Raw genomic sequence first — 24,025 nt, forward strand, 5'->3', positions numbered from 1 at the left:
CACAGGGTTCCCCAAGGGAGCCACCTGTCTGCAGACACGAGCCGGGGGGGACTGGGCTGCTAGGGAAACACATTTTCGGATGCGTGCAGGACTTGCTTCCCTCTAGAACAAATATTCTTGGACTCCAACTATAACCCAAATAAGCAAAGAGAAAGAGGTTTGGTTCCTGACTCAGGTGGCCAGCGTGTGGGCACAAGGCCTCACTTAAGTGGCGCCTTCCCTTTGCTGAAAAACTCCTGCACTCTGAAGCTAGAGCCCGTGTATTGTACTTACTCATTGAACACACGCAGTTCAGTGTTCCTTTCTCGTGTATTCACAGAGTTCTGTAACTGTTAGGACAATCAATTGAGAACATTTTCACCACCTAAAAGGAAGCGCCCCATTCCGTGTCCTCCTGGACTCCTGCCCTCCCCCCAGCCCTGGCAGCCCCCAGCCCTGCTGTCTCTCTAGACCTGCCTATTCTGGACACTTATTCTGTACTGGACATTATTCTCTACAGTATGTGACCTTTGTGGCTGGCTGCTTTCACCTAGCATTGGTTTTCCAGATTCGTCCATGCAGTGGCGTGTGTCAGTCCCTCAGGCCTTTTCATGGGGGACCGATGGCCCGTGGCATGGGTAATACTACATTTTGTTTATGCGCTCATCAGTTGGTGAACATTTGGAGTGTTCCTTTTTTTCTTTCCTTCTTTTGCTGTTATGGATAATGCTGTTGGGATCTTTTGTGCACAAGTTTTTGTGTGGACGTACATCTTCATGGAGTGGAACTGCTGGGTCCCACGTGAGCGTCACTTTTGAGCTTCCCGAAACTACCATGCCGCTCCCTAAAGTGGCTGTGTCATTTTACAGCCCAAGCCATGATGCATGTAAGGGTTCCAGTTTCCCTTCTCCTTTGCCAACGGGGTCTTTGTCAGTCCTTTGGATTCTGGCCATTCTAGTGAGTGTGAAGTGGGACCTCCCTTGTGGTTTACATCTGCGTTTTCCCTGACGGCTCCCGTGCTCAGCGTCTTTTCCATGTGCTCACTGGCTACTTGTGTATCTTCTTCTCTCCAGTATCCTTTGCCCCCTTTTAAATATGTGTCTTTTTGTTGCTGAGTTGAAAGTTTTTTTTATACATTCCAGATCAAAAGTCTCTTATGGGATACATGCTTTGCAAGTATTTTCTTCTACTAGGAAGGCCGTCATTTTCGATTTCACGATGATGTCCTTTGAAACCCTAAAGTGTTTAGTTTTGATCAAGTCCAATAAGCCACATACTTCCAGGTTGCTGTTTCTGTGTAACACATTCTCTGGCTAGAACCAGGACTCATTTGATTGCATGTTCAAGAACCAAGGGTCTCTTAGCATGATGGCTCTTTACGGTTTTTTGTAACAGGCCCCTGACTGCTCTCCCTCCCGGGGTCTCAGGGTGTCATGTGATGGGAGCGCCCTCTTCATGAAAATAGGATCTTCTTCGTCTTCCTGACTTCAGTGTGATTCAGACACAGGGATAGTTCACCAAGCGGGTAACTTTCTGGTCTTTTTACCTTCTCTTCCTTCCCTTCCAGAAAACTTGTATTCTGATTATGAAAGCCGTTACTTTTCATTGTAGAACATTTGGACATTTCAGACAACCATAAAGAAGAACCTGGATCAGTTGCAGTCTCATTCTTGAAAGATGACAGTGGGCCCCTTTCCTTGAGCCTTTGGTGCCTGTCAGATCCCATTTGAAGTGCTTTCTGTGTAGGATCTCATCTTAATGTTTCTAGCAATGAAGGGGCCCCATTATGACCCCATTTTCAGAAGAGAAAAGTCAAAGAGAGGTTAAATATTTAGCCTAAAGTCACCTGGATTTTTTTTTTAACTTTTTGTCTTGGAAATAATTTCAGACTTTAAAGTTGTAAAATTAGTACCAAGAATTCACCAGCACCAAATCGTCACTCCGATTCCCCAAATGTTACCTATTTTCTACCTGTGCTTTATCATTCCTCACCTTAGAAGAGTTAGGTGTGGACATGATCTTCTTTTACTTGTAAGTATTTTATTTTTTTCCCTGAAAGACAAGGACATTTATTAGACACAGGAAATTAACGTTGATAGAGTACTGCTTTCTATCCTGCGATGTCATCAGTTGTCCCACTAACAACTTACTTCAAACACACACACACACACACACACACACACACACACGAATATTTCTCCCCCCAGATCAGAGTCCAACCCAGGAACACATGCTATCTTCACTTGCCACACCTCTTTTCTCTCTCTTTCTCTCTCTCTCTCTTTTCATTTTTTTAAGATTTTGTTTATTTATTAGGGAGCACGAATCGGGGGAGGGGCAGAAGGAGAAGCAGACTCCTTCTGAGCAGGGAGCCTGACTTGGGGCTCAATTCCAGGACCCTGAGATCATGAGCTGGGCTGAAGGCAAACGCCTAACCGACTGAGCCACCCAGGCACCCCTCATACCTCTTGTCTCTTTTAAGGTGGAATGGTTCCTTAGGTTTCCTTGACTTTTGTGGCCCCCATACTTTCAAAGATAAAGGCTGTTGTAGAACGTCCCTCAGTTTTGGTTTGATGACATTTTGTCATCAAAATTTCGTGAGGACTCGGTTTATTGCAAATTTGGCTCTGTCCTCAGTACGTGTTATAGGGAGACCTGCTGTTGGGGTGTCCTCTTCAAGATACTAACTTATGGTCACGTGGATCAGGTGGTGTCCCCAGGTTTCTTCATGGTAAAGTTGCCGTTCTCTCTTACTAATTACTCTTACGATAAAGCCCCTGACTGACAGGGCCAGGGTTCGAACCCAGGGAATATGTTGTCACAACCCAAACTCTTAGTCATTTTACTTAGTTATTTTTCAGAAACCACTAAGAACTTTTTTCCCCCTAAGATTTTATTTATTTATTTATTTATTTAGAGCAAACGTGGGGAGGGGCAGAGGGAGAGAGAGAATCCCAAGCAGACTCCCCACTGAACACAGAGCCCGGTGTAGGCTGGATCTCATGACCGCGAGACCGTGACCTGAACCAAAATCAAGAGTTGGACACTTCACTGACGGAGCCACCCAGGCACCCACCACTAAGGACTTTTTGACATGTGATCCTCTGATATCTTTTCATATATTTTTTTCCTAAGAAAACAGGAATTTTTAACAAAGTTTTGTATTCTCCGTTTTAAACTGGATACTTCCATCATGCCTACTTGCCACATTTTTTGAATATCCTTGAAAGACAGCTTTTTATAATTACTGTTTACGTACGCATGCTAATGTCTTTAACTCTTCTCCTCTTGTGGGAACTTGGGTTATCTCTCATGTTTAGCCTAACATTTATACACATTTTCTGTGAGTATCCTTACACCCGATATTTCTAGAAATGGTGTGACTGGGCTTATTAATTCAGCAGGCATTCTGGAGTGCCTATGATGAATGGGGCACTGGGGTGGGGGGGGGGGTCAGTGTTTCACAAGACGGCAGCTCCTGTACCCAGGGACGGGGCAGGGGTGAGACCGTTGAGCACGTGAGTCTTGGGATCCCAGCTCCACACGTGGCTGGCCGCTCCTCGCTGTACCTCCTCGCCCCTGTGACAAGAGGGTTGTCGTGAGCCCCTTAACGGACAGTCAGTCCTGTGGGTCACAGTGAAGGAGTGTTTCTAAGGCTCCTGGTATAAATGATTGGATAATTCCCAGAATTATTTTTATTTTTTTTAAAGATTTTATTTATTTGACAGACAGAGATCACAAGTAGGCCGGTGGGGGGGGGCGGGGAAGCAGGCTTCCCGCTAAGCAGAGAGCCCGATGTGGGGCTCGATCCCAGGACCCTGGGATCATGACCTGAGCTAAAGGCAGAGGCTTTAACCCACTGAGCCACCCAGGCATGCCCAGAATTATTTTTAAACGATTTTGTTTTTCCACAAATGTTACAGGGGCATCCAGTTATTTTTTGTTGTTCTTATGAAGAAGGGTGGGGGGTTCTCCAGGAAAGAGTGCTGGAAAGGTCTAGACTAATCAGAGAATATTAAGGAGCCAGAGCTGAATGGTGGTTCGGGGAGTACTGTAATGATAACCTTTTCCAAAGTTCAGAAAGGGAAGGACATTTGGACGTGGCTTTCCCTGACCAGTACCTTCTTTATCCTTGGGGGCCCTGGAACGTGGCTCTGAGGAGGCGACTCCTTGTAGTCCGCTTGGTGATTGTGGAATAGCTCAGCTCTGAGCCCAGTCTGTCCATGACCACCAGCGTTTCAACTGGGATTTTTAGGGGTGAAAAATGTTGAAACCCTTAGCCAAATTCTGAGATGGGCATTGTGTGCAGAGTGAGAGAAGGGGGAGGGAGGGTGGATGTGGATAATCTGACCCGTTTAATCAGACTTGTGCCGTCGTAACCAAAAGCTTCAGATGGGTCATCATTTCTCCACCAAATTTAGTCTGTTGGCGCTCACTTTTTTTTTTTTCAAGATTTATTTATTTGACAGACAGAGATCACAAGTAGGCAGAGAGGCAGGCAGAGAGAGAGGGGGGAAGCAGGCTCCCTGCTGAGCAGAGAGCCCGATGTAGGGCTCCATCCCAGGACCCTGGGATCATGACCTGAGCCAAAGGCAGAGGCTTTAACCCACTGAGCCACCCAGGTGCCCCAATGCTCACTTTTCCATTTGGAAATGGGAGACAGTATCCCTAAACGGGAGATGTGTGAAAGGGCCGGATTCTTGGTAGTTATGCACTGGAAACCAGAAGCTGACGGGTGTTTGAAGGGACTTGAATTTGATCTGTTTCAAACGTTGACGATCTGATCAGCACTGCTACCTGTGAGCTCCTAACATGGGCCATTGATTGACATGCGTATGGGGGTTCTCTAATGCCTGTCCCCCACTCCTGGTTCCCACTGAACTTCGATATATTTGTGTTAGCACTGGGCAGAGTTTTTCCACGAGGGTAAATCTTTCACGGAATGCTTTGTGCTTCTCCCCCCTGTTCATTAATTGCACTCAGATTCAGCCCTGTCATGTTTTTCTAAGATTTGAATAGTGTTTGGGGGAAAAAAAAGGTATTTTCTTTCGGTCTTTGATGTCATCACACAGGTCAGTGTTACCTTACTAGTATCTCACCCCCACCCAACAAATTGATTTATTATTGCATAGTTATTTCATGTTTATGGCAGAATATGTGAAAATATAGATAAGTAAAAGAAGGAAGAAGCAAACCGTAATCCGGCTAACTAAAGATATGACCACTGTTAATACTTTACCGACCTGCCTTCTAAATTATTTCCAAAGACGTATACTGTAGAATACAATCTGTGTATATGGAAACACTACGTGACAGAAAGGAGGCTACATTGAGTTCCAGCAAAATCTTTCAGAAAGCTGTACTGTTTCTAAATCCCTGTGGGTTTCCACCTAGACTTGGCTGGGTCTAGAATCCTACCTTTGATATTCTGTATCAATAAAACCTTGCCGGTCTAGGCAAGGTCAGTGTCTGGAAAACGCATAGAAACCGGCATTCCTTTTACTTTGGGGCTGCCAGAATAATTTCTGCCAGTCAGGGGAGGATTCATTTCCTGTAACAGAAAGCAGGATTTCCTAAATTTGTTTCCTGTGCACATTCTGCTTGGGAAAAAGCCTTGAAGTGGCTTTATTCAGCCATTGATTGCAACCTGAGGGGCACTGGGCCCTGCTTGCCACCGTAGGGTGACGCCCAGGGGAGATGAAATCAGTGTAATCTGGCCAGAGAGAGGTGCTCCAGAGTGCTCAGCCCCGAGGGCAAACCATCTCTTCCTGGATGTTTGGCAGCATTGGAAGTGGGGCCCGGGCTGGCAGACCAGGGAGGAGGGCTCGCCGAGGTGGTGTGACGCATGTTTAAGGTATTTGTTTCTTGGTGTGAATGGTCAAGGAGGCGCTCGCCTAAGAACAGGTTGAATCAACCCTAGGACTCATTTTTTTTTGTTTTTTTCCAGGAATTCGTTCATATTGAAAACTTTTTTAGGCATCTAAAATCCCAAGTACTAATGTGCTCATTACAGGAAAAGTAAAATTGTAGATACGAGAAAAAAGTGGATGAGCATTAATTTTATCCCCCATCTAGAGATTACAGTTTATACTCTGCTATAGATTTGCCCCAGGTGTCTGCTCCCATATGTAGAAACGTAATTGCATGTTTCCGTAGTACAGCATCCTGCTGTAGCACAGGGAAGGAAGGAGCATGGAGTGAGTTCACTAACACCCTTTAGCAAGTCTCCGATGTCCTATTCCTGTAGGATTTCTGTGTGCATGAGTGTGTGTGTGTGTTCGTCTATATGTAGGCATGTGTGTATGTGTGTGTGCACGTGTGTACCCTATGAGCACCTGCCACGTGTGGACTTGTGTATATGATGGAAAGTTTCTTGATGCCTTGGCCATGCCTTGAATGGATCACTAATTTCAGAGCAATTAATGACAAGTTCTGGGTCATGTCTAGGATGTTCTTCGAGGCTGCCCCATGCTGGCAGCGTAGGGTGAAATACGTGTCTCCTCCTTACCCAGAGCCCTTCACTCTTGCCCACTCTGCAAGGGACCTCCTCCCTCCCTCTGAGACACCCATTGTGATGGGTATCTGAGTATCCTTGCAGAAATAATTCTTTGCATGGATTAGAATTTTTCTCGCCCCTTCATTATTAACATATTTTTAAAATCGTAGAAGTGCAGTTGTAAATTATAGACTCGGTTGTGCACCTTTGCTTTCAGCGTGTCAGTGCCTGGAGTGTCACCAAGTGGTGATGTGCACAGAGGCCTGAGTTTTACTAAAATATTGGGGTACTGTGTGTTCTCATAGTGTCTCAGTGGCATTTCAGGACCCTCCTGTCCACTTTCATGGCAGGTAAGGGCATCACACTGGCTTCTTGTCTCCCCCAGGGCAGTGGTCAGCTGTGTTTAACTGCCACATGCTGACTTTTTATTTTACTGCTTAATTTTTTTTAATTTAAAAAATATTTATTTTGGGGGGGCCTGGGTGGCTCAGTGGGTTAAGCCTCTGCCTTCGGCTCAGGTCGTGATCTCAGGGTCCTGGGATCGAGCCCCGCATCAGGCTCTCTGCTCAGTGGGGAGCCTGCTTCCCTCTCTCTCTGCCTGCCTCTCTGCCTACTTGTGATCTCTCTCTCTGTCAAATAAATAAAATAAAAAAATCTTTAAAAAATGTTTATTTTATGTCCTTTCATTTTAATCCAGTTAACACACAGTGTAATATTCATTTCAGGTGTACAACCTGATGGTTCCATCCATCACCTGGTGCTCCTGACAAGGGCCCTCCTTCATCCCACCACCTGCTTCCCCCATCCCTCCGCCCCCCCACCTCCCCCTCCCCTCCGGTGACCATCAGTGTGTTCTCTACAGTTAAGAGTCTCTTTCTTGGCTTGTCTCTCTTTTCTTTTCCCCTTGCTCATTTGTTTGTTTGTTTTTTAAATTCCACACATGAGTGAAATCGTATGGTATTTGTCTTTCTCTGACTGACTTCTTTCACTTAGTGTTAAACCCTCTTGTACCGTCCATGTCACTGCGCATGGCAAGATGGAGTTCTTCCTTATGGCTGGGTGATACTCCATTGTGTATGTAGATCTGCTTATTGCCTCTTCTTTATCCATTCCTTTATCGACGGGCGCTTGGGCTGCTTCCATTATTCGGCTATAGTAAATACACAGGGCTGCACGTATCCCTTCGTTGTTTTGTTTTTTGGGTAAATACCCAGTAGTGTGGTTACTGGTTCATAGGGTAGTTCTGTTTTTAACTTTTTATTTTATGTATTTAGAACATTTTTTACTTAAATTCAATATAATTAAGGTATAGTATATTATTAGTTTCAGAGGGAGAATTTAGTGATTTATCAATCGCATGTGACACCCAGCGCTCATTCCATCATGTGCCTCCTTCATGCCCATCCCCCAGTGACCCCATCCCCCTGCCCACCTCCCCTCCAGCCACCCTCAGTTTGTTTCCTGGAGTTAAGAGTCTCTTATGGTTTGTCTCCCTGTTGTCATCTTATTTTATTTTTCCTTCCTTTCCCCTATGCTCATCTGTTTTACTTCTTAAATTCCACATATGAATGAAATCATAGGACATTTGTCTTCCTCTGACTTATTTCGCTTAACATAATACTCTCTTGTTACTATTTTTATTTGTTTATTTTTTAAAGATTTTATTTATTTATTTGACAGGACAGAGAGAGAGAGAGCAAGTGAGCACAAGCAGGGGAGCAGCAGAGGGAGAGGGAGCAGCAGAGGGAGAGGGACGCTCCCTGCCGAGCAAGGAGCTGGACTCGGGCCTCAGTCTCAGGACCCCGGGATCATGACCTGAGCTGAAGGCAGACACTCAACTGACCGAGCCACCCAGGCACCCCATTTTTATTTTTTTTTTAAAGCAGTCTCTGTGCCCAGCGCAGGACTCAGACTCTGAGATCCAAGATTGAGCGTTGCATGCTTTACCGACTGAGCCAGCCAGGCACTCCCATTTTTAACTTTTTGAGGAACCGTCGCACTGCTTTCCGCAGGGGCTGCACCAGTCTGAATTCCTACCAACAGTGCCAGACGGTTCCTTAGTGGAGTGGTTTTAGGCAAATCGTCAGTGAGCGGATGCTGTAGGAAGTGGACACTTGCTGAATACTTGCTCTCCGTGCCAGGCGCTGTGCCCTGGGCAGCCCTTGCAACCCAGTTACTATGATCATGTCTGTTTTGCCGATGAGGTATAGGTTGGCTCTGGGGTGTCCCCAAGGCCATGTGGCTGGCAGGATTAAAACAAGGCAGCCCACGTCCTGGGGCTGGCCGTGTGATGCCACGGTACTGCTTCTCCACCTATGGGATGAGGGCTTGAACTTGCTTTGTCACTCATGAGGGACTACTGAGTGCTGTGCACCTGTGTTGGGAGCTCAGGGCTAATGCTGGGTGACCTTCCCAGTGTCTGGTTATTCTTACCTTTTCTGAGCTGGCGTTCAGGGTCTCTTTGCCTCCCAGGCTCAGTGAAGTATGTTTTTTGGTCCCTTCCCTTTCTCATTTTGGGCAGCTTCCATGCTTGGTGCTAAGAAACCTTCTAGCAGATCCTAGAAGCCTTCCCACTGAGTGTCTTGTCTTCACCACTCATTTCTCCAGGATCCTATCCTTGGAAAGGAAAACCGACAAGGGTGCGTTTCCTCCCCTGGTATCCAGTAACCTTGAAACAGCCCCCTTACAGATGTACAAGAAAGAAGCAAAGAGCTGTGTGTACAGGTCTTTCCCCAATGACTTAGTGGCAGGAGGGCATTCCTGTGTCCAGGTCACTGCTGGGAGATAGAAGAGTATAGTGAAGATAAAGTTCACCTAGAAGCAGATTTTATTTTTAGTTGTCCCCCCTAATTATAAGAGTAACATAAGCTCGTTATAGAAAAAGGAAGCAGGGGTGCCTGGGTGGCCCCATCTGTTAAGCATCCGACTCTTGGTTTAAGCTCAGGTTCTGATCTCAAGGTTCTGAGATCAAGCCCTGAGTTGGGCTCTGCACGTGGTCTGGAGTCTGCTTCAGGTTCTCTCCCTCTCCCACTGCCCTTCCCCACCACTCACACTCTCTCTCAAATAAATCTTTAAAAAAAAAAATAGAAAAAATGAACTATTAGAGAAAAAAAAATTGGTATTTTCCCTTCCCATCTCTCTTCTGTACATAGAATTTAAATGTTTGACCTCGTTCCATATTCCATCTTGATTTGTCCCCTTGGTGATATATTGTCTCATCCCCGCCCTGGAGCATCTGTGGTAGGATGTTTAGTGGCTACACTCTTTTCTGCTGCTCACGTACGCCCCAGATGACTTACTCTGTCCACCATTTCTGGCTGTCCTGAGTTGTTTTTTTTTTAAATTTTATTTATTTATTTGACAGAGAGAGAGATCACAATTAGGCAGAGAGGCAGGGAGAGAGAGGGGGAAGCAGGCTCACCGCTGAGCAGAGAGCCCGACGCGGGGCTCGATCCCAGGACCCCGAGATCATGACCGGAGCCAAAGGCAGAGGCTCAACCCACTGAGCCACCCAAGCTCCCCGTCCTGAGTTTTAAGGTCCCGACAGATAGCCGGATGGATTCAGTCTCTCTGCACATCCCCGAGTGTGTATGTAAAAGGTCCCAGTTGTCTCGTTTTGCATTTTCCCAACCCTGTTGCAGAGTGATGCTGAGAACCACTGGGGAGAGGCAAGCCTGTGGCTTTGCAGTGGGGCGTGGGGGGCATGGGAGCATGGGGGTGGTGGGCCCGGTCCCGCAGGTCCAGTCCTTGTGGGGCAGCCCGTGAAGTTTTCCCCTGCAGGGCCACGTTCATCCATCAGGGCTGTGTGCCCCCCGCAAATCCCTCCTTGTACCTGCGCTGCAGGCAGGGGGACAGGAGTCAGAGGGGAGGGCGGGAGGGAGAAGGATTTGAGAGGTGAGTGGGGCTCTGCCCTTGCACTGTGGGCCAGGTCTTCCGCCTGCCCGAGGGTGAGCTCAGAGAACAGAGTCAGGAACTTAAGGAGAAAACCCTCCTCCATCAATGTTATTTATTAACCCCAGGGGGTAAGACTCTTGAACAGAGTTTTGGCTGCTCAGAAGAGAGGGGGCTCTGTGAGCGTGTGAGGGGCAGGGGAAGAAACTGTTTAATGAGCTGCGCTTGGTGTTAGCTCCCCCATGCGCGGGAGGTGCGAGAATATTCTGTCTCGTTTCTTATTTGGGCTGGCCAAGAATGGGCTTAAGGGAATAGAAGCTTCTAAAGGGCTAATTTTTTATGGAGATGACGCTGTTCTTTTCAGATACGAATTTTCTTTTCTTTTTTTTTTTTTTTAAAGATTTTTATTTATTTATTTGACAGAGAGAGATCACAAGTAGGCAGAGAGGCAGGCAGAGAGAGAGGAAGGGCAGGGGGAAGCAGGCTCCCTGCTGAGCAGAGAGCCCGATGCGGGACTCGATCCCAGGACCCTGAGATCATGACCTGAGCCGAAGGCAGCGGCTTAACCCACTGAGCCACCCAGGCGCCCCTCAGATACGAATTTTCATCTGATTCAGTGATTCAGCTGATCCAGGTACCGGGTCATAGAAACATGGGTCAGGGAGTGGCCTTTTACCCCACGATCTTGCTGGCGAGTTCTTAAGCAAGACCTGTGGTGTTTTGTTTGCTCCAGGCTGTGGGGTTTTTTGTTTGTTTGTTTGTTTTGTTTTGGTTTTTTTTGTTTTTTTTTTCATATCTGCTGCAATATTTTAAAAATCACTTAATGTTACCCAAGAATCAGCTTTTCTTGAGGAAGATCAAACCTGGAAATGGTGGGCCTAGTTTCTACTAGGCAGTGGTTAGCGGGGCTGGGTGGCTGCTGCCTCAGTTTACCCCTGCCCGTGTGGAGCCCACCCTCCTCCTGTCTGCTGCCTGTCCAGCCCCCAGCAGTGCCTTGTTGACTCAGTTTCCTCGTTAGGTAAAGACTACCTTAGGTCTCTGGACGTACGCATAGTCTTGAAAGGCTGGGTTAGGGCGGACTGGCCTGTCTTTGTGAACCCGAGTGTTGATCTTCTTGAATGCCCCCAAAGATACCAGATTCCCGCATGCTCTTAGGATTACTGCGTATCCTGTCCCTGACAAGAATTCAAGGTTCGTTAGCCTGACCTGGCATCTTTCCCAAGCACATATTCCCAGGTACAAAGGGAAAATTATTAAAACTTGTCACAGGTGGTTTATTGCTGACCCACAATGATGAAAAAGCCCTTTCATGGATCGTTCTGGCATGAATTCTTCAGATGGGCATTTTAGGGAGGGGGCGTAGCAGCCTGTCCTTTTGATTTCCTGACCCAAACCAGAATACACAGGCGACTCAGGACCCCAGCTCCCCACCCTCCGTCCCTTCTCGGTTTTCATTTGATTGAGTTAATTTATTTGTTCATTCATTCATTCAACCTTAACGGGGTTTCTTTTTCTGCTGCTGCTCTGACCTCTGGATATTTCTGATCCGAAGCCCCAGAGACCCCACTTCTGGCTGTCAAGGACAGGGAGACTCAAAACTCCCGAAATCCTTTCTGCTTGGGTGATATGGGATGATTCTTTTGAATGGGAGCTCGGACCCACCAGGATGAGAAAGAAGTAGCCTCATTTTATACATCTTGTTTTGGAAAGAAATGCAGTTGTCTCTCCTGACCCCTGAAATGTTTGTCCCCACTGAAATCAAGAAGGGTTGGGGAGCACCCCAGTTTCCAACCGGTTTCTTCTCAGTAGGACCTCAGGGATTTCAAGCTTCAAATTAACTCTGACTTAGGTTAACGTGGGCCAGAGAGTGGAAGGTGAGAATCAGAGACCCCCTCCACGCCACCCCCACCATGGGGCTCATGTCCTAGGGGTGTCAGTCCCCAGGGAAGCCTAGGGGAGTTTTGATGAGGAAGTTGGACCCAGGGTGGGGGCCAGCAATCATGGTGGCTGGTTCCTTCACTCCATTGAGAGGTTCGCTGCCAAGCAAAGTGCACTTAGAAGGTGTTTGCCTACAGGTGTAATTCACCTGTCAGCATTTGTCACTGCTTGTCATTTCAGATTTATAGACCCAACTGTTCCTCCAGTAGGGTCCATTAGGTCCCTGGCATGGGGGCTGGGCTGGCCAAGGCCAGAACTGCCTTACTGTCTAAGAAGCCCCGTCCAGGTCTGGAGTTCCACATTCTTTCTCGATTGTGGAGCAGGCTCTGGGGGAGTTACTGTATTTCCTTGAAACCCAGCAACACCAACTTTTCACATCTTTTCAGAACAATGAAACAGGTTTTTAAGGGGTGAAGTCACAGCAGCTTGAAAACAAGACCGGAAAAACCCCTTTCGCTAACAGTCGTGGTCGAAGGCCTCCCACGAAGAGTTTTTCTTTGTTACAAAATTGGTCTGTAAAGGTGTAAACTTTCTCAGCTCGTGTGTCCTTACGTGTTTGTGGTGTCTTGTGCTGGGATATGTGTTTCCTTAATTAAAGTTAAAAATAAAAGAGATGCTGCCGTGGTAACAGAGGGCTAGAAAGTAGAAGACAGAAGTCTTGCTCACATGTGTGGCCCCGGATACACATTTTCCGTACAGATGGGATTATTTTGTGTATACCCATGTTCCTGCATTTTAGACTTTAAGGAAGGATTGTTAGCAGTTAAGACAGACGCTACTGAAAGTCAGAGTCATTGACTTAAACAAGTTAATGAATGGGTTTCCAAAGGCTGGTGTAGGCTCATAGCGAAAAAGACCGAAAACAGTCATTACTTGATTAGCCTGTTCCATGGAGGTGGAGGTCAGTGTGACAGCACCTTCCATTCATGCGAATCCTGGTTGCCTTCTTACAACATCATTCAAACAGGGTGGAGTTTCCCATTCTAGAGCATAAACCTCTTGCTAGCGTAAACCCCGTCCGTGTCCACAGCAGAAACCTCGTTAGGTATCCGAGCGTAGCCCACTGAAGATGGGTGCACAGAATGTGTCGAGCTGCCACGGAAATGGAAAAGAAGCCCTCGGAGCCCCGCACGTGGCTGAGAGGAGGGGGTGGGGGTGGGTGGCAGAGCTGGGCGGGATCCTGGGTTGGATCTCCCACTGCTTCAGGCAGTAGCAGCCCAGGAGAGCCTCGGGGTCCTGGAAACAGAAAGAAACATGAAGCCGCAGGTTTCCACTTGTGCAGAGTCTCTTGGAGGAGGAAGGGGGCTGCTCAGCACCCCGATGGAGTTCCATCGGGGTTCCATGGAGTTCCATCTGTGGGTTCCCTAGGACCGTGACTCTTACGGCGTCTGGCCCCCACAGGGACCCTGTGGAATATTGCTCACGGTTACAGAGGACCATATTGGGCACCTTTGTCCCCACTTCTGGGCTTAAAGATAATACATCTGAGAACTGACACCTTCCATGCACCCCTTTCTCTGTCACCCTCTGTCACTGCCCAGGTCTGCTCTCTCCTAAAACCTGCCTCTGTCTCCTTCCCTAAAGATTAAATCTTCCAGGAAGAAAGGGGAAAGGGGTTCCTTTTCTTTTTTAAACCCCTCCCCGCCATGCTCTGGGACTTGGCTCAGAATAACATGGCAGCTTGTTTGGCATTAAAATTGCTAGACTCTTAGATGCATTTCCTATCACTGCCACGGCCAGCTGCTGCGAATCTGATGTTTTGAAACAGTCGATGGATTCCAGTGGTGTAGGTGAGAGGTCGGGGCCAGGGCTCACCGACCTGTGATCAGGGTGTTGGCAGGATGTCCTGTGTTGCTCCCGGATGCCCCAGGGTGACTCTGGCCTTGCCTTTCCCAGCTCCTAGATGCTGTCACCATTGCTTGGTTTATGTTCCTTTCCCCGTCTTCAAAACCAACACCTCTCATCGCCCTGAGCCTTCCTCTGCCCGCAGTTTTCTCCCTGGCCATAGCTGGGAGCGTACTGCCGCTTGAGTACTCCTGTAATTATGACAATCCAGAATGGTCTCCCAGGGCCCCGTCCCTTGTTTTTGTCCTCCCCGCCAAGCCCGTTTTGCCCTGTAAGGTAACAGACTCCCACGGCTGGGGATTGGGATGTGGGCCTCTTTGGGGCCATTATTCGGCCTGCCGCACACCCTATGAACTTGCCACTCAGTGGCAGGGCGGGGGACATGAGGGTTGGACTCCTGACTATGGCCAGGCACCCCCTGAGGGTATGGTGATGAGTGAGCCCCTGTGCTCTGCTGGCATGGGGGGAGCTGGGAGCTGGGATGTGTTTCCCTGGGGCTTTTTACTTGGGTCACTTAGACCCAGGAGGAGATCCCGTGACAGCAGCAGCTGGTCACCGTTGCTGGCCGGGAGCAGCCCGCCACGCTTGCCTCTGAGTCTGTTTCTGCGCCTGTCAGGTGGAGTCGGTCCTTCTCAGCTCGGTGGGCTGGTGAGGGGCCGGCTGACCCTGGGTGTGGACCCTGCCCCTCGGGTGCACCGTGGGCTTGTCACGCTTACTTGTGTCTCCTTCCCGGGCAATGGCAGGAAGGGCCAGCGGGGTTGCATGCGCTGCTGTCCCGTCCCTCCCCATCTCCCCTCTCTGTCCCCACCATTGCGTTCCTTTTCTGCTCTTACTTCCTTCTCTTCCTGGACACTCAGCCGGATTAATCTGTGGACGGGGTTTTATTTTCTTGCCCAGCTTTTAAAACAGGTGCATTAATTGCATCTAAAGGGAAATCTCAGGAACAGGTCCCTATCTCTGGTTTTTCTTGAGAAGCTGGAAGCTCTGGCTCTTTCTGGGCTGCGTTCCCTTGGGGCAGTGTCCTTCTTCAGTGTGACGGGGGTCACCGCCCCTGTGGATGTGACGCGGGTCCTGTTACCCCCACCACCACCCCCGCAGTCCTCTTCACTCCCTTGCACGACCAGTCTGGCCCCCGTCTTGGAGTTCGCAAGCCCCCTGCCTTTGATTAAAGTGAAGCAAGCCTCACTGAGGTTACTAGAAGCTTCCAGGTGGCAATAGAAGCCTTGCCTCTGGGAAGTGCCATGTGTGGTAGGTGGGCTTGGGTGCCAGGTAAACCCAGGACCTACCTGGCCTTGCCACGCCGCCGCCCGCCAGCATCACCTTGTGCAGCTGAATTAGTGACCTTCCTCCCCTGCGTGGACCAGTGATCTCCCTGTTGGCAGTACCGCCTTCTGGGCTGGGGGCCTGGGGGCTGTGTTGTGGGGTGTTTAGCAGCACCTTGCGGGCAGGAACCAGGACATGTGAGGGGTACACACCCCTTTCTCCAGTTGTGATGACCAGAACTGTCCCCACATGTTGCTCTAGGTCCCCTAGGGGGCAGAGCTGCCTGGTGGACACCCGCTGTGGACACCTGCCTGGTTGGGTGTTGGAGAAGTTTAGAGCAGAGTGTGAATGCGGGGCTCCCCCTTCCCCCACCTGCACTGCACCCTCCTTTCTGGCTATTGCTGTGGGCTCAGTGCGAATCCTCCAGAAGGGGGCACTCTCGACCCTGTGTGCTCTCCTGGGAGTGTGTAGCCCTCTCTGGGGCCTGGGGGAGAAGGTGAGCCTTAGTGTGTGGAGGGCGGCTGGGCGAGTGGCAGCGCCTGCCGGCCCAGAAGGACGGATGCTTTCCCCACCGGCAGACCCAGCCTTCCCCGGGGACACAGTGACAGCTGGTGCTTTGCCGGTCGTGGCACCCCTCCCACCTTGGTGTTCGTTTGCTTGATCTCCGAACCGGGACCCTTGGCCGTGTATCTGACCTTCGGCCCTGTGTCCCGTTTAGGTGGCCCTGGTCCAGTGGACCGAAAGTGTGGGCTTAACCCTGGTGGGCCGAGACCAGTCGTCCATGCAGCTGAGGACCCCTGGCGACCAGATCCTGAACTTCACCATCTTACAGATCTTCCCTTTCACCTACGAAAGCAAGCGGATGGGCGTCATCGTGAGGGTGAGTTACCCCCATTGGGACTCGGGGCTCGAGGTGATTCCAAAACGCAAGTCTCCTGTGTGGGTCCCCATAGCTCAGCGTTCTTTATTAACCTTTTCTTACCGTCTTTCCGGCGATGAGGTCTGTTGTCCAGACTAACGAGAGAGTAGGATTGCCTGAACGGAAAGAATGTTTTTGGTCCATTGAGGTGGACAAGACCTCAGGTAGTGGATCAGCTTCTGGTTAACCTGGTTCTAGAAGGAAAGGTCTCACGTACGCGGACTGGGCATTCTTGATACAATGCATTCCTCGCTGTGTACGCTTTTGTTTAAACACCTGTCTGCTGAGGTGAAATTCACGTAAGTGAACCATTTTAAAGTGTGTAATTCAGTGGCATTTAGTAGATTCAGGATTGTACACCCACCACTTGTTTTTTTTCTTTTTTTTTAGAGCATTCATGTGCCCCAGGGTTGGGGGGGTAGAGTGGAGGGAGAGAGAGAATTTTAAACAGGCTCCTCACCCAGCGTGGAGCCCAGTGCGGGGCTCGATCTCACGACCCCCCCGATCATGACCTGAGCTGAAATCAAGAGTCAGACCCTTAACTAACTGAGCCACCCAGGCGCCCTGTAGCTACCCTTTCTGTCAAGTTTCCAAACATTTTTAATCACCCCAAAAGGAACCCTCATGCCCTTTAAATATAGTGACTCCCCATTCATCCTTCATTCTAGTCCCTGAAATCACCCGTCTGCTTTTTGTCTCAAGAAGTTAACTGATTCTGGATACTTCCTGTAACTGGAATCCTATGATACGTGACCTTTGGTGTCTGACTTCTTTCATTCAGCCTGATGTTGTGCTGGATCCATCCATGTGGAAGCAGGAACCTTTGTGTGGCTGAGTCATCGCTTGTCTGTTGGTTGTTGATAGACATTGGGTTGTTGCACTTTTGGCTGTTGTGGGTCGTGCCGCTGTGGGCACTCACTTGCAAGGATTTGGATACCTGTTCTCAGTCCTTTGGTTGAGACCTAGGAGTGGAATTGCTGGGTCATGCTGGGTTCATTACCTACTTGCTGGATAATTCCATCATTTAACTTTATAAGGAAACTCCAAATGGTTTTCTGTAACAGGGCACCATTTTACATTCCCAGCTGATGTGGGAAGGTTCCAATTTCCCCACATCCTCACCAACACTTTTTATTTTCCTTTTTTTTTTTTTAATTGTAGCCATTGTCGTGGTTGGGAAGTGATATTTCATTGTGGTTATGATTTGTATTGACTTAATGACTGATGATGTTGTGTATCTTTTTGTGTGCTTATTGGCCAGTTTTATATCTTCCATGGAGAAATGTGTATCTGAGGCCTTTGCACACCTTTTAATTTGGTTGTCTTTCTGTTGTTCAGTTGTAAGAGTTCCTTACATAATCTGGATATCATCTGGGAGATGATGTGTAACTATTTTCTTTTACTCTGTAGGTTGTCTTTTCATTTTCTTGATAAAATTCCTTTGATTCACAGAAGTCACTAATTTTGATCAACCCAGTTTATCTGTTTTTTTCTTTTGTTGCCCTTAAGTGTCATATCCAAGAATTTATTGTTAAATCCAAGGTCATGAAAATTTACCCCATGTTTTCTTTTTTTTTTAAGATTTTATTTATTTGACAGAGAAATTTACCCCTATATTTAGAAAGAAAATTTACCCCTATATTTAGAAAGAAAATTTATCCCTATATTTAGAAAGAAAATTTACCCCTTTATTTTCTTTCCTTTTTTTTTTTTTAAAGATTTTATTTATTTATTTGGCAGAGAGAAAGATCACAAGTAGGCAGAGAGAGAGGGGGAAGCAGGCTCCCTGCTGAGCAGAGAGCCCAATACAGGGCTGATGCAGGGGCTGATGCGGGCCTCGATCCCAGGACCCTGAGATCATGATCTAAGCCAGAGGCAGAGGCTTAACCCACTAAGCCACCCAGATGCCCCATACCCCTTTATTTTCTTTTAGGAGTTTTGTGGTTTTAGCTCTTTAAGTCATTGATGCATTTTGGGTATTTTGATGAATTTTGTATATGCCGCGTGAGGTGGGGGTTCAACTTCATTCTTTTTTTTTTTTTAAGATTTTATTTATTTGTTTGACAGAGATCACAAGTAGGCAGAGAGGCAGGCAGAGAGAGAGTGGGGGAAGCAGCCTCCCTGTTGAGCAGAGAGCCCCATGTGGGGCTCGATCCCAGGACCCTGAGATTATGACCTGAGCCGGAAGCAGAGGCTTTAAACCACTGAGCCACCTAGGCGCCCCTCAACTTCATTCTTTTGCTGGTGTGTACTCAGCTGTCCCAGCACCATTTGTTGGAGAGACTCTTCTTTCTCTATTGAGTAGTCTTGGCCCCCTTGTTGTAATTCAGTATTTTAAATGGTTTTCATTTGTACAATCACAAAAGTTATTGGGAAAAAATTTAGTGATCCTTCAGTATCATCATTTTGTCGCATTTATTTCGAATTTTGTTTTTTTATATTTTAAAATTTTTATTGAAATACAGCAGCCCCAGAGAACAGTGCAGACATCCTAAGTGTGCAGCTCACATGTTTTACACGGTTAGGGCACCCATGCGACCGGCATCCAGAGCAAGGATCAGAATCCCCGCCTTCGCTACCCCAGCAACCCCCCTGTGCTCCTTCCTGGTCACCTCCATCTCTCTCCCCACAGCGATAGAGCCACTCTCCCAATTTCTACCACTGATTAATCACTTTTTGAGATTTTCTCCTTACATAAAAGAAATCATGCTGTACATTTTTGGGTTTGAGTTCATTTGCTCAAATTTATATTTTAGGATTAATCCCTGTTTTTGTAGGTATTGTAGTTTAAAATTTTTTTTTTTTTAAAGAAATAAAATACTGTGTATTCAGTGGAAGGTTCGTCTGCCCTTCCTGGATGTGCTTCCCTTCCATTCCTGCGGAGGTTCGCAATTTGTAAGGAATTTGAAAATGCTGTTATCAGACATGGTTGGGTATAAATAATGTGTGTTATGGTTTTGCATATTTTTATTCTTCATATAAATGGCATTGCATCATCATCTCCCTTTGTGTTCTTAACATTTATTTATTTTTTCAAGATTTTATTTATTTATTTGACAGAGATCACAAGCAGGCAGAGAGAGAGGAGGAAGCAGGCTCCCGCTGAGCAGAGAGCCCAATGCGGGGCTCGATCCCAGGACCCTGGGATCATGACCTGAGCTGAAGGCAGAGGCTTTAACCCACTGAGCCACCCGGCACCCCTGTTCTTAACATTTAAAAGAGCTTTATGTTCTTTACCCTCCGTGATTAATTGTAGCCACGTTGGAGTGTTACACTGTATACCTACACCTCTCTTCCTTCGGCTTGCTGGGGTTTCTTGCTGATATGCGTCAGATAGTTGCTGCTTGTTTTGCCATCGGAAACAGCACAGCCACGCGTGTCCGTGTCTGTCCTGATCTCCATTACACATGGTGCTGATGTTTCTCTGGGGAGTGTGTCCAGAGGTCATGTTGCTGGGTTGGCAATATATACATCTTTTTTTTTTTTTAACATTTTATTTATTCATTTGAGAAAGAGAGAGAGAGAGAGCCTGAGAGGGGAGAAGGTCAGAGGGAGAAGCAGGCTCCCCATGGAGCTGGGAGCCCGATGTGGGACTCGATCCCGGGACTCTGGGATCATGACCTGAACCGAAGGCTGTCGCTTAACCAACTGAGCCACCCAGGCGCCCGGCAGTATATACATCTTTACCACTTCCCCAAAGTGCTTGTACTAATCTTGGTGCCACTGCTCCTCCACATCCTCCCCACTGTTTGATGGCATCAGACTTAAAATGTTGTCACCGTCTTGTTTTACCATTTGTTCTTTTACTCAGAGAACCTCTCTCTCCATTCCGGAAAGCCTGGGAACCCTGTGTTCCAGACAACACCGCGTTCAGTAACTCTTAAACCTGGCTGGTCATCAGAATTACCCAGGGACCTTTAAAAATGCAAATGATTCTGTCCCATCTGGACCTGTTTTGGTATTGGGATGGTTCCTTGGCATTTGTAAAGGTTTTTCACATCATTTGGCTTGATTGGAGAAAACTCTCCCCAGATCATGGGCAACTTCGGGATATGACTCATCTTTTTTATTTTGTTTTTAAAAGAAACAAGGCATTGAATTTAAATAAAATTTTAAAAATAAAAGGAATTAAAAAAAAAAAAAGAAATGAGGGTCCCCTCTGCCCTGATCTACCGAAGCGTTTTATGCCTTAAAAAATCAAAGAGCTTTAGATTCCATTATAATAAATCTGTATTAGTAGTATGAGTAGTTGGTGATCAGGGTACTTAGTAGCAGAGGTACTAGGAGTTGCTGTAGGAACAGAAATAACGTAGTGCTAGGTTACATTTAATGATGCTTATGGCATGCCAGATGCTGTTCTAAGTGATTTGCATAGTCTCGTTAATTCTTCCCGTAAGCCAACAAGGTAGCTCCATTCTGATTGGCGTTTGACAGAGGAGAATACTGAGGTGTAGGGTGGCCAAGCCGCCTGCGCAGTTTCGCCTCGCTGGAGAACGTGGAGCTGGGACTGGCCCCAGGTCACGTGGCTGCCAAGTCCATATTCTTTAACCACGAGGACCCGGGAGTTCTGGTGCGGTGCGAGGGGCGTCAAAAAGCTCCTAGAGCCCCCGTAGTGACGTTGGGGTGTAGTGTCACGTGTTGCTGCATAGCCGATCACCCCACACTTAGCGGCTTCAAACAACAGAAGATGGTATCTCACCGGCTTTCTGGGCCAAGAATCTGGGTGCAGCTTCGCTGGGTCCTGTGGCCCGTGTGTGGGTCACGCAGCATTTAGCTGGGGCAGGATCTGCTTCCAGATAAAATCAGCATTGTTGGCAGGACTCGGCCCCTTGCGCTTGCTGGACTGAGGGCTTCAGGTCTTCACTGTTTTGGTGGGAGGTCCCCCTCGTTCACTGCTCCGCGGGCTTCTCTGGAGGGCAGCTCCCGGGTCAGCGGGCTTCGTCGGAGGGGACGAGGGAGCGTGTGAGCAGGTGGAAGGCACAGTCTTTGTCACGTGACCTCAGAACTGGCCGTCCATCAGTTCAGTCCCGCGTAGCTAACTAGAAGCAGGTCACCAGGTCTGTGCCCCCTCCCCCTGCTCAGTGGGAACATGTCTCCTGGGGCATGGATACCATGGGGTGGGGGTCACTGGAAGCCCTTAAAGAAGCCGCCTCCCCTCTCCATGTAGAAGAAACAGCTTCATGAGCTGCATTTTGATGACCCCGTGATGCAGCGCGAATGTGCTTGGAAATTGACACACTTCAAGGGGTTTTTATGTCCCCGATGCCAGTAGGTACTTTGAGACTCAACAGGACACCTCTCCTTGGCAACTTTTGGGTGGGAAGGGAGCTCTTTGTCCCATGCTGCTTCCCCCACGAGCCTATACCTGGCCTGACCCGTGGCTTCTAAACTGTATCTTGAACACACATCTGATATCAAGAACATCCGTGGCCTGGAAGCAGCAGCATAGATCAGGTGGGTGGGTGTTTCCTGGTGAATCAGAGTCATTATCTCCCACGGATTTACTTTTGTTCCAGCTTTTATGTTTTCAAGTTCTAGGACCATGGGCTCTGCTGAAGTCATTTGAGGGCTGACTCATCCCCAGATACCCAATATCAGCCATTCTAAGATAAGTGAGCAACATCCCCCACCCTTCCTTTCACTCTGAAGGGCTCTCCTTCCCAGATACGCGTCCTGGTTTATGAGCTGTGGCCCCGTGTGTTCTCACAGCGGGAACAGTAGAGGATGCTTGTTGGATGGACAAATCCTTACTTTCCAAACCGCACCCCACCCTCCCAAGGTTACAAAAAACAAACCAACCCATCCTTTAGTTAAGGCATTCAGAACAAATACATAAGTGAAGAAAGAGCTCAAGCTCTAATCATCTTTATTTTCACCACCAAAAGATGAGAACCTCTTCCCTTTCCAGGGATTTTTCTCTCAGTTTTTTTTTTTTTCTATGTGTATAGGAGTGTAAACATCCACACAGATTTTTATGAAATTGGGATCGAATGTCACATAAGGCTTTCTAAATTCTCCCCTCATTGAACAGTGTATATATGGTGAACATTTTCTGGTATCAGTGAAAGGTGATTTTTATGATTTTAATGTGTACGTGGTGCTTGGTGGAACAAAAATATGATTGATTGAATATTCCTTTCCTTGGATACTTAACGTTTCTCATTTCTCACTACTAAAAGTCCGTGAGCATCCGTCTTTAATGAAATGCATATTATTGCTAAGTTTTCTTGTTTGCTGACCTGTCTCCCTCTCTGTCTGTGGTTCTGACAGTGACAATCAGCCTCCAGGGCGTGTGGGCAGGTTCTGTACTCTGTAGAGATCTCTCCCACTCCTCCAACGAAGGGGTTCTCGTCCTGGGGCCATTTTGCCTCCAGGGGACATGCAAAAAAACGGTTGGGAGATTCTTTGGGTTGTCACGACTCAGGATGGTACCACTGATGTCACCTCGTGGGTGGAGGCCAAGACAGCCTCCTGACAAAGAATGGTCCTCTCTGCATGGTCATTGTGTGGGGCCCGCAGCTCCCGTCTGATGCACCCAGAGAGCCTCCCGTCATTTAAAGACACCAGCCCAGTTACCTGCCGGGAGGAAGCGTCAGCTCAGCCATACGTCTTGGTTTCGTGCCTGTGGACCATTAGGAACATGCTCTCGGTGGGTTCATCGCCCCCCACCAAAAATACGTGTGAGCTCAGGGCCCGTGCTTGGCAGGTACTTCCTGCCAAGGAGAGCAAAGTCTTGTCTTGGCGTGAATCTCCGTCTTTGGGGCCGGTGTGCTCGTCTCTCTGAAGGAAGGCTGCATTGCCTGCTTTGTTTTTGTTGTGTACAGATGTTCCACTGCACCCCCCTCCCCGCCATCCCACGTGCAGTGATGGAGGCCGATCATTGCTGTAGATCATACCCCTGTCATTGTTTGCATAAAAGAGGCCTTTGAACAGGGGCCAGAATCAGACCACAGTGGAAAAAGATGAGGCCCCAAAACAATGCCGTGCGACCAGCAGCTCCCTGTGAATTTACGGCGTAGTCTTGCCATCGTATGAGAGCGAAGTAACCTTGTGATGAACCGGGTGGGAGGAAATGAGTATAACGGGAGGAGACAGTGGATACGTGTTTATATTGGATGAGCTGGCCGAGCTCTCCCGAGCACCCTCGGCAGGAGAGGAAGCTGGGGGCGGTGGGGGGGGGCGGGAGCTATTTCCTATCCCTGTGTTGTTAAGCACCATTTGGGTGAAGGGAGAAGGGAGAAGAACCCTGGGATGCTTTCATGCCGTTCTCTTTGGCCCGAGTCACAGGAACACACAGGTGCGATCCGTGGAACGTGCACCACGAGGAGTTTCCACTTTGGAGAGGCAGGTGCTTTCCGGAGTAAGCGTATAGTTCTCGAAGACTGTCGGTGATCCCAAGGCATTAGAGAGCTGTCTTGAAGGAGGAAACTTACACTGAGAATTTGGCTTTTGGTATTTATTTCACGTGTAGTAAAGAGTTCACAGGCACGCATTCTGGGCTTCCCGGGGTGACGGGATTTAGGCAGGAGGCGGGAAGGGCCATGCTCCGCTCCCTTGCCCATCTCCCCTGCCTTCAGGCTCCCTGCGATAGGGGTTGCCAAGGAAGGAATGTCAAGGAATAAGAACCGGGGATTTTACTGCCATTCTCCAAAGCCAGGATTTCTCAGCCTCGGTGCTCTTGATGCTGGGACCTG

The 24,025-nt window shown here is 48.1% G+C and overlaps 1 protein-coding gene across 6 annotated transcripts in view; it reads left to right on the plus strand.

The window, feature by feature from the left end:
* ATP9A (ATPase phospholipid transporting 9A (putative)) overlaps nucleotides 1-24,025 on the plus strand; it is a 126,604-nt gene that overhangs the window by 81,356 nt on the left and 21,223 nt on the right. For all 6 annotated transcript variants that reach the window (XM_032878959.1, XM_032878960.1, XM_032878962.1 and 3 more), the window contains one exon: nucleotides 16,131-16,292. In XM_032878959.1, the coding sequence (XP_032734850.1) occupies nucleotides 16,131-16,292 (162 nt within the window). The remainder of the gene's footprint in view (nucleotides 1-16,130; nucleotides 16,293-24,025) is intronic.

This window comes from Lontra canadensis, unplaced genomic scaffold, assembly GCF_010015895.1.
Source record: "Lontra canadensis isolate GAN:19392208 unplaced genomic scaffold, GSC_riverotter_1.0 scaffold65, whole genome shotgun sequence".
In the NCBI taxonomy this organism is placed as follows: domain Eukaryota; kingdom Metazoa; phylum Chordata; class Mammalia; order Carnivora; family Mustelidae; genus Lontra; species Lontra canadensis.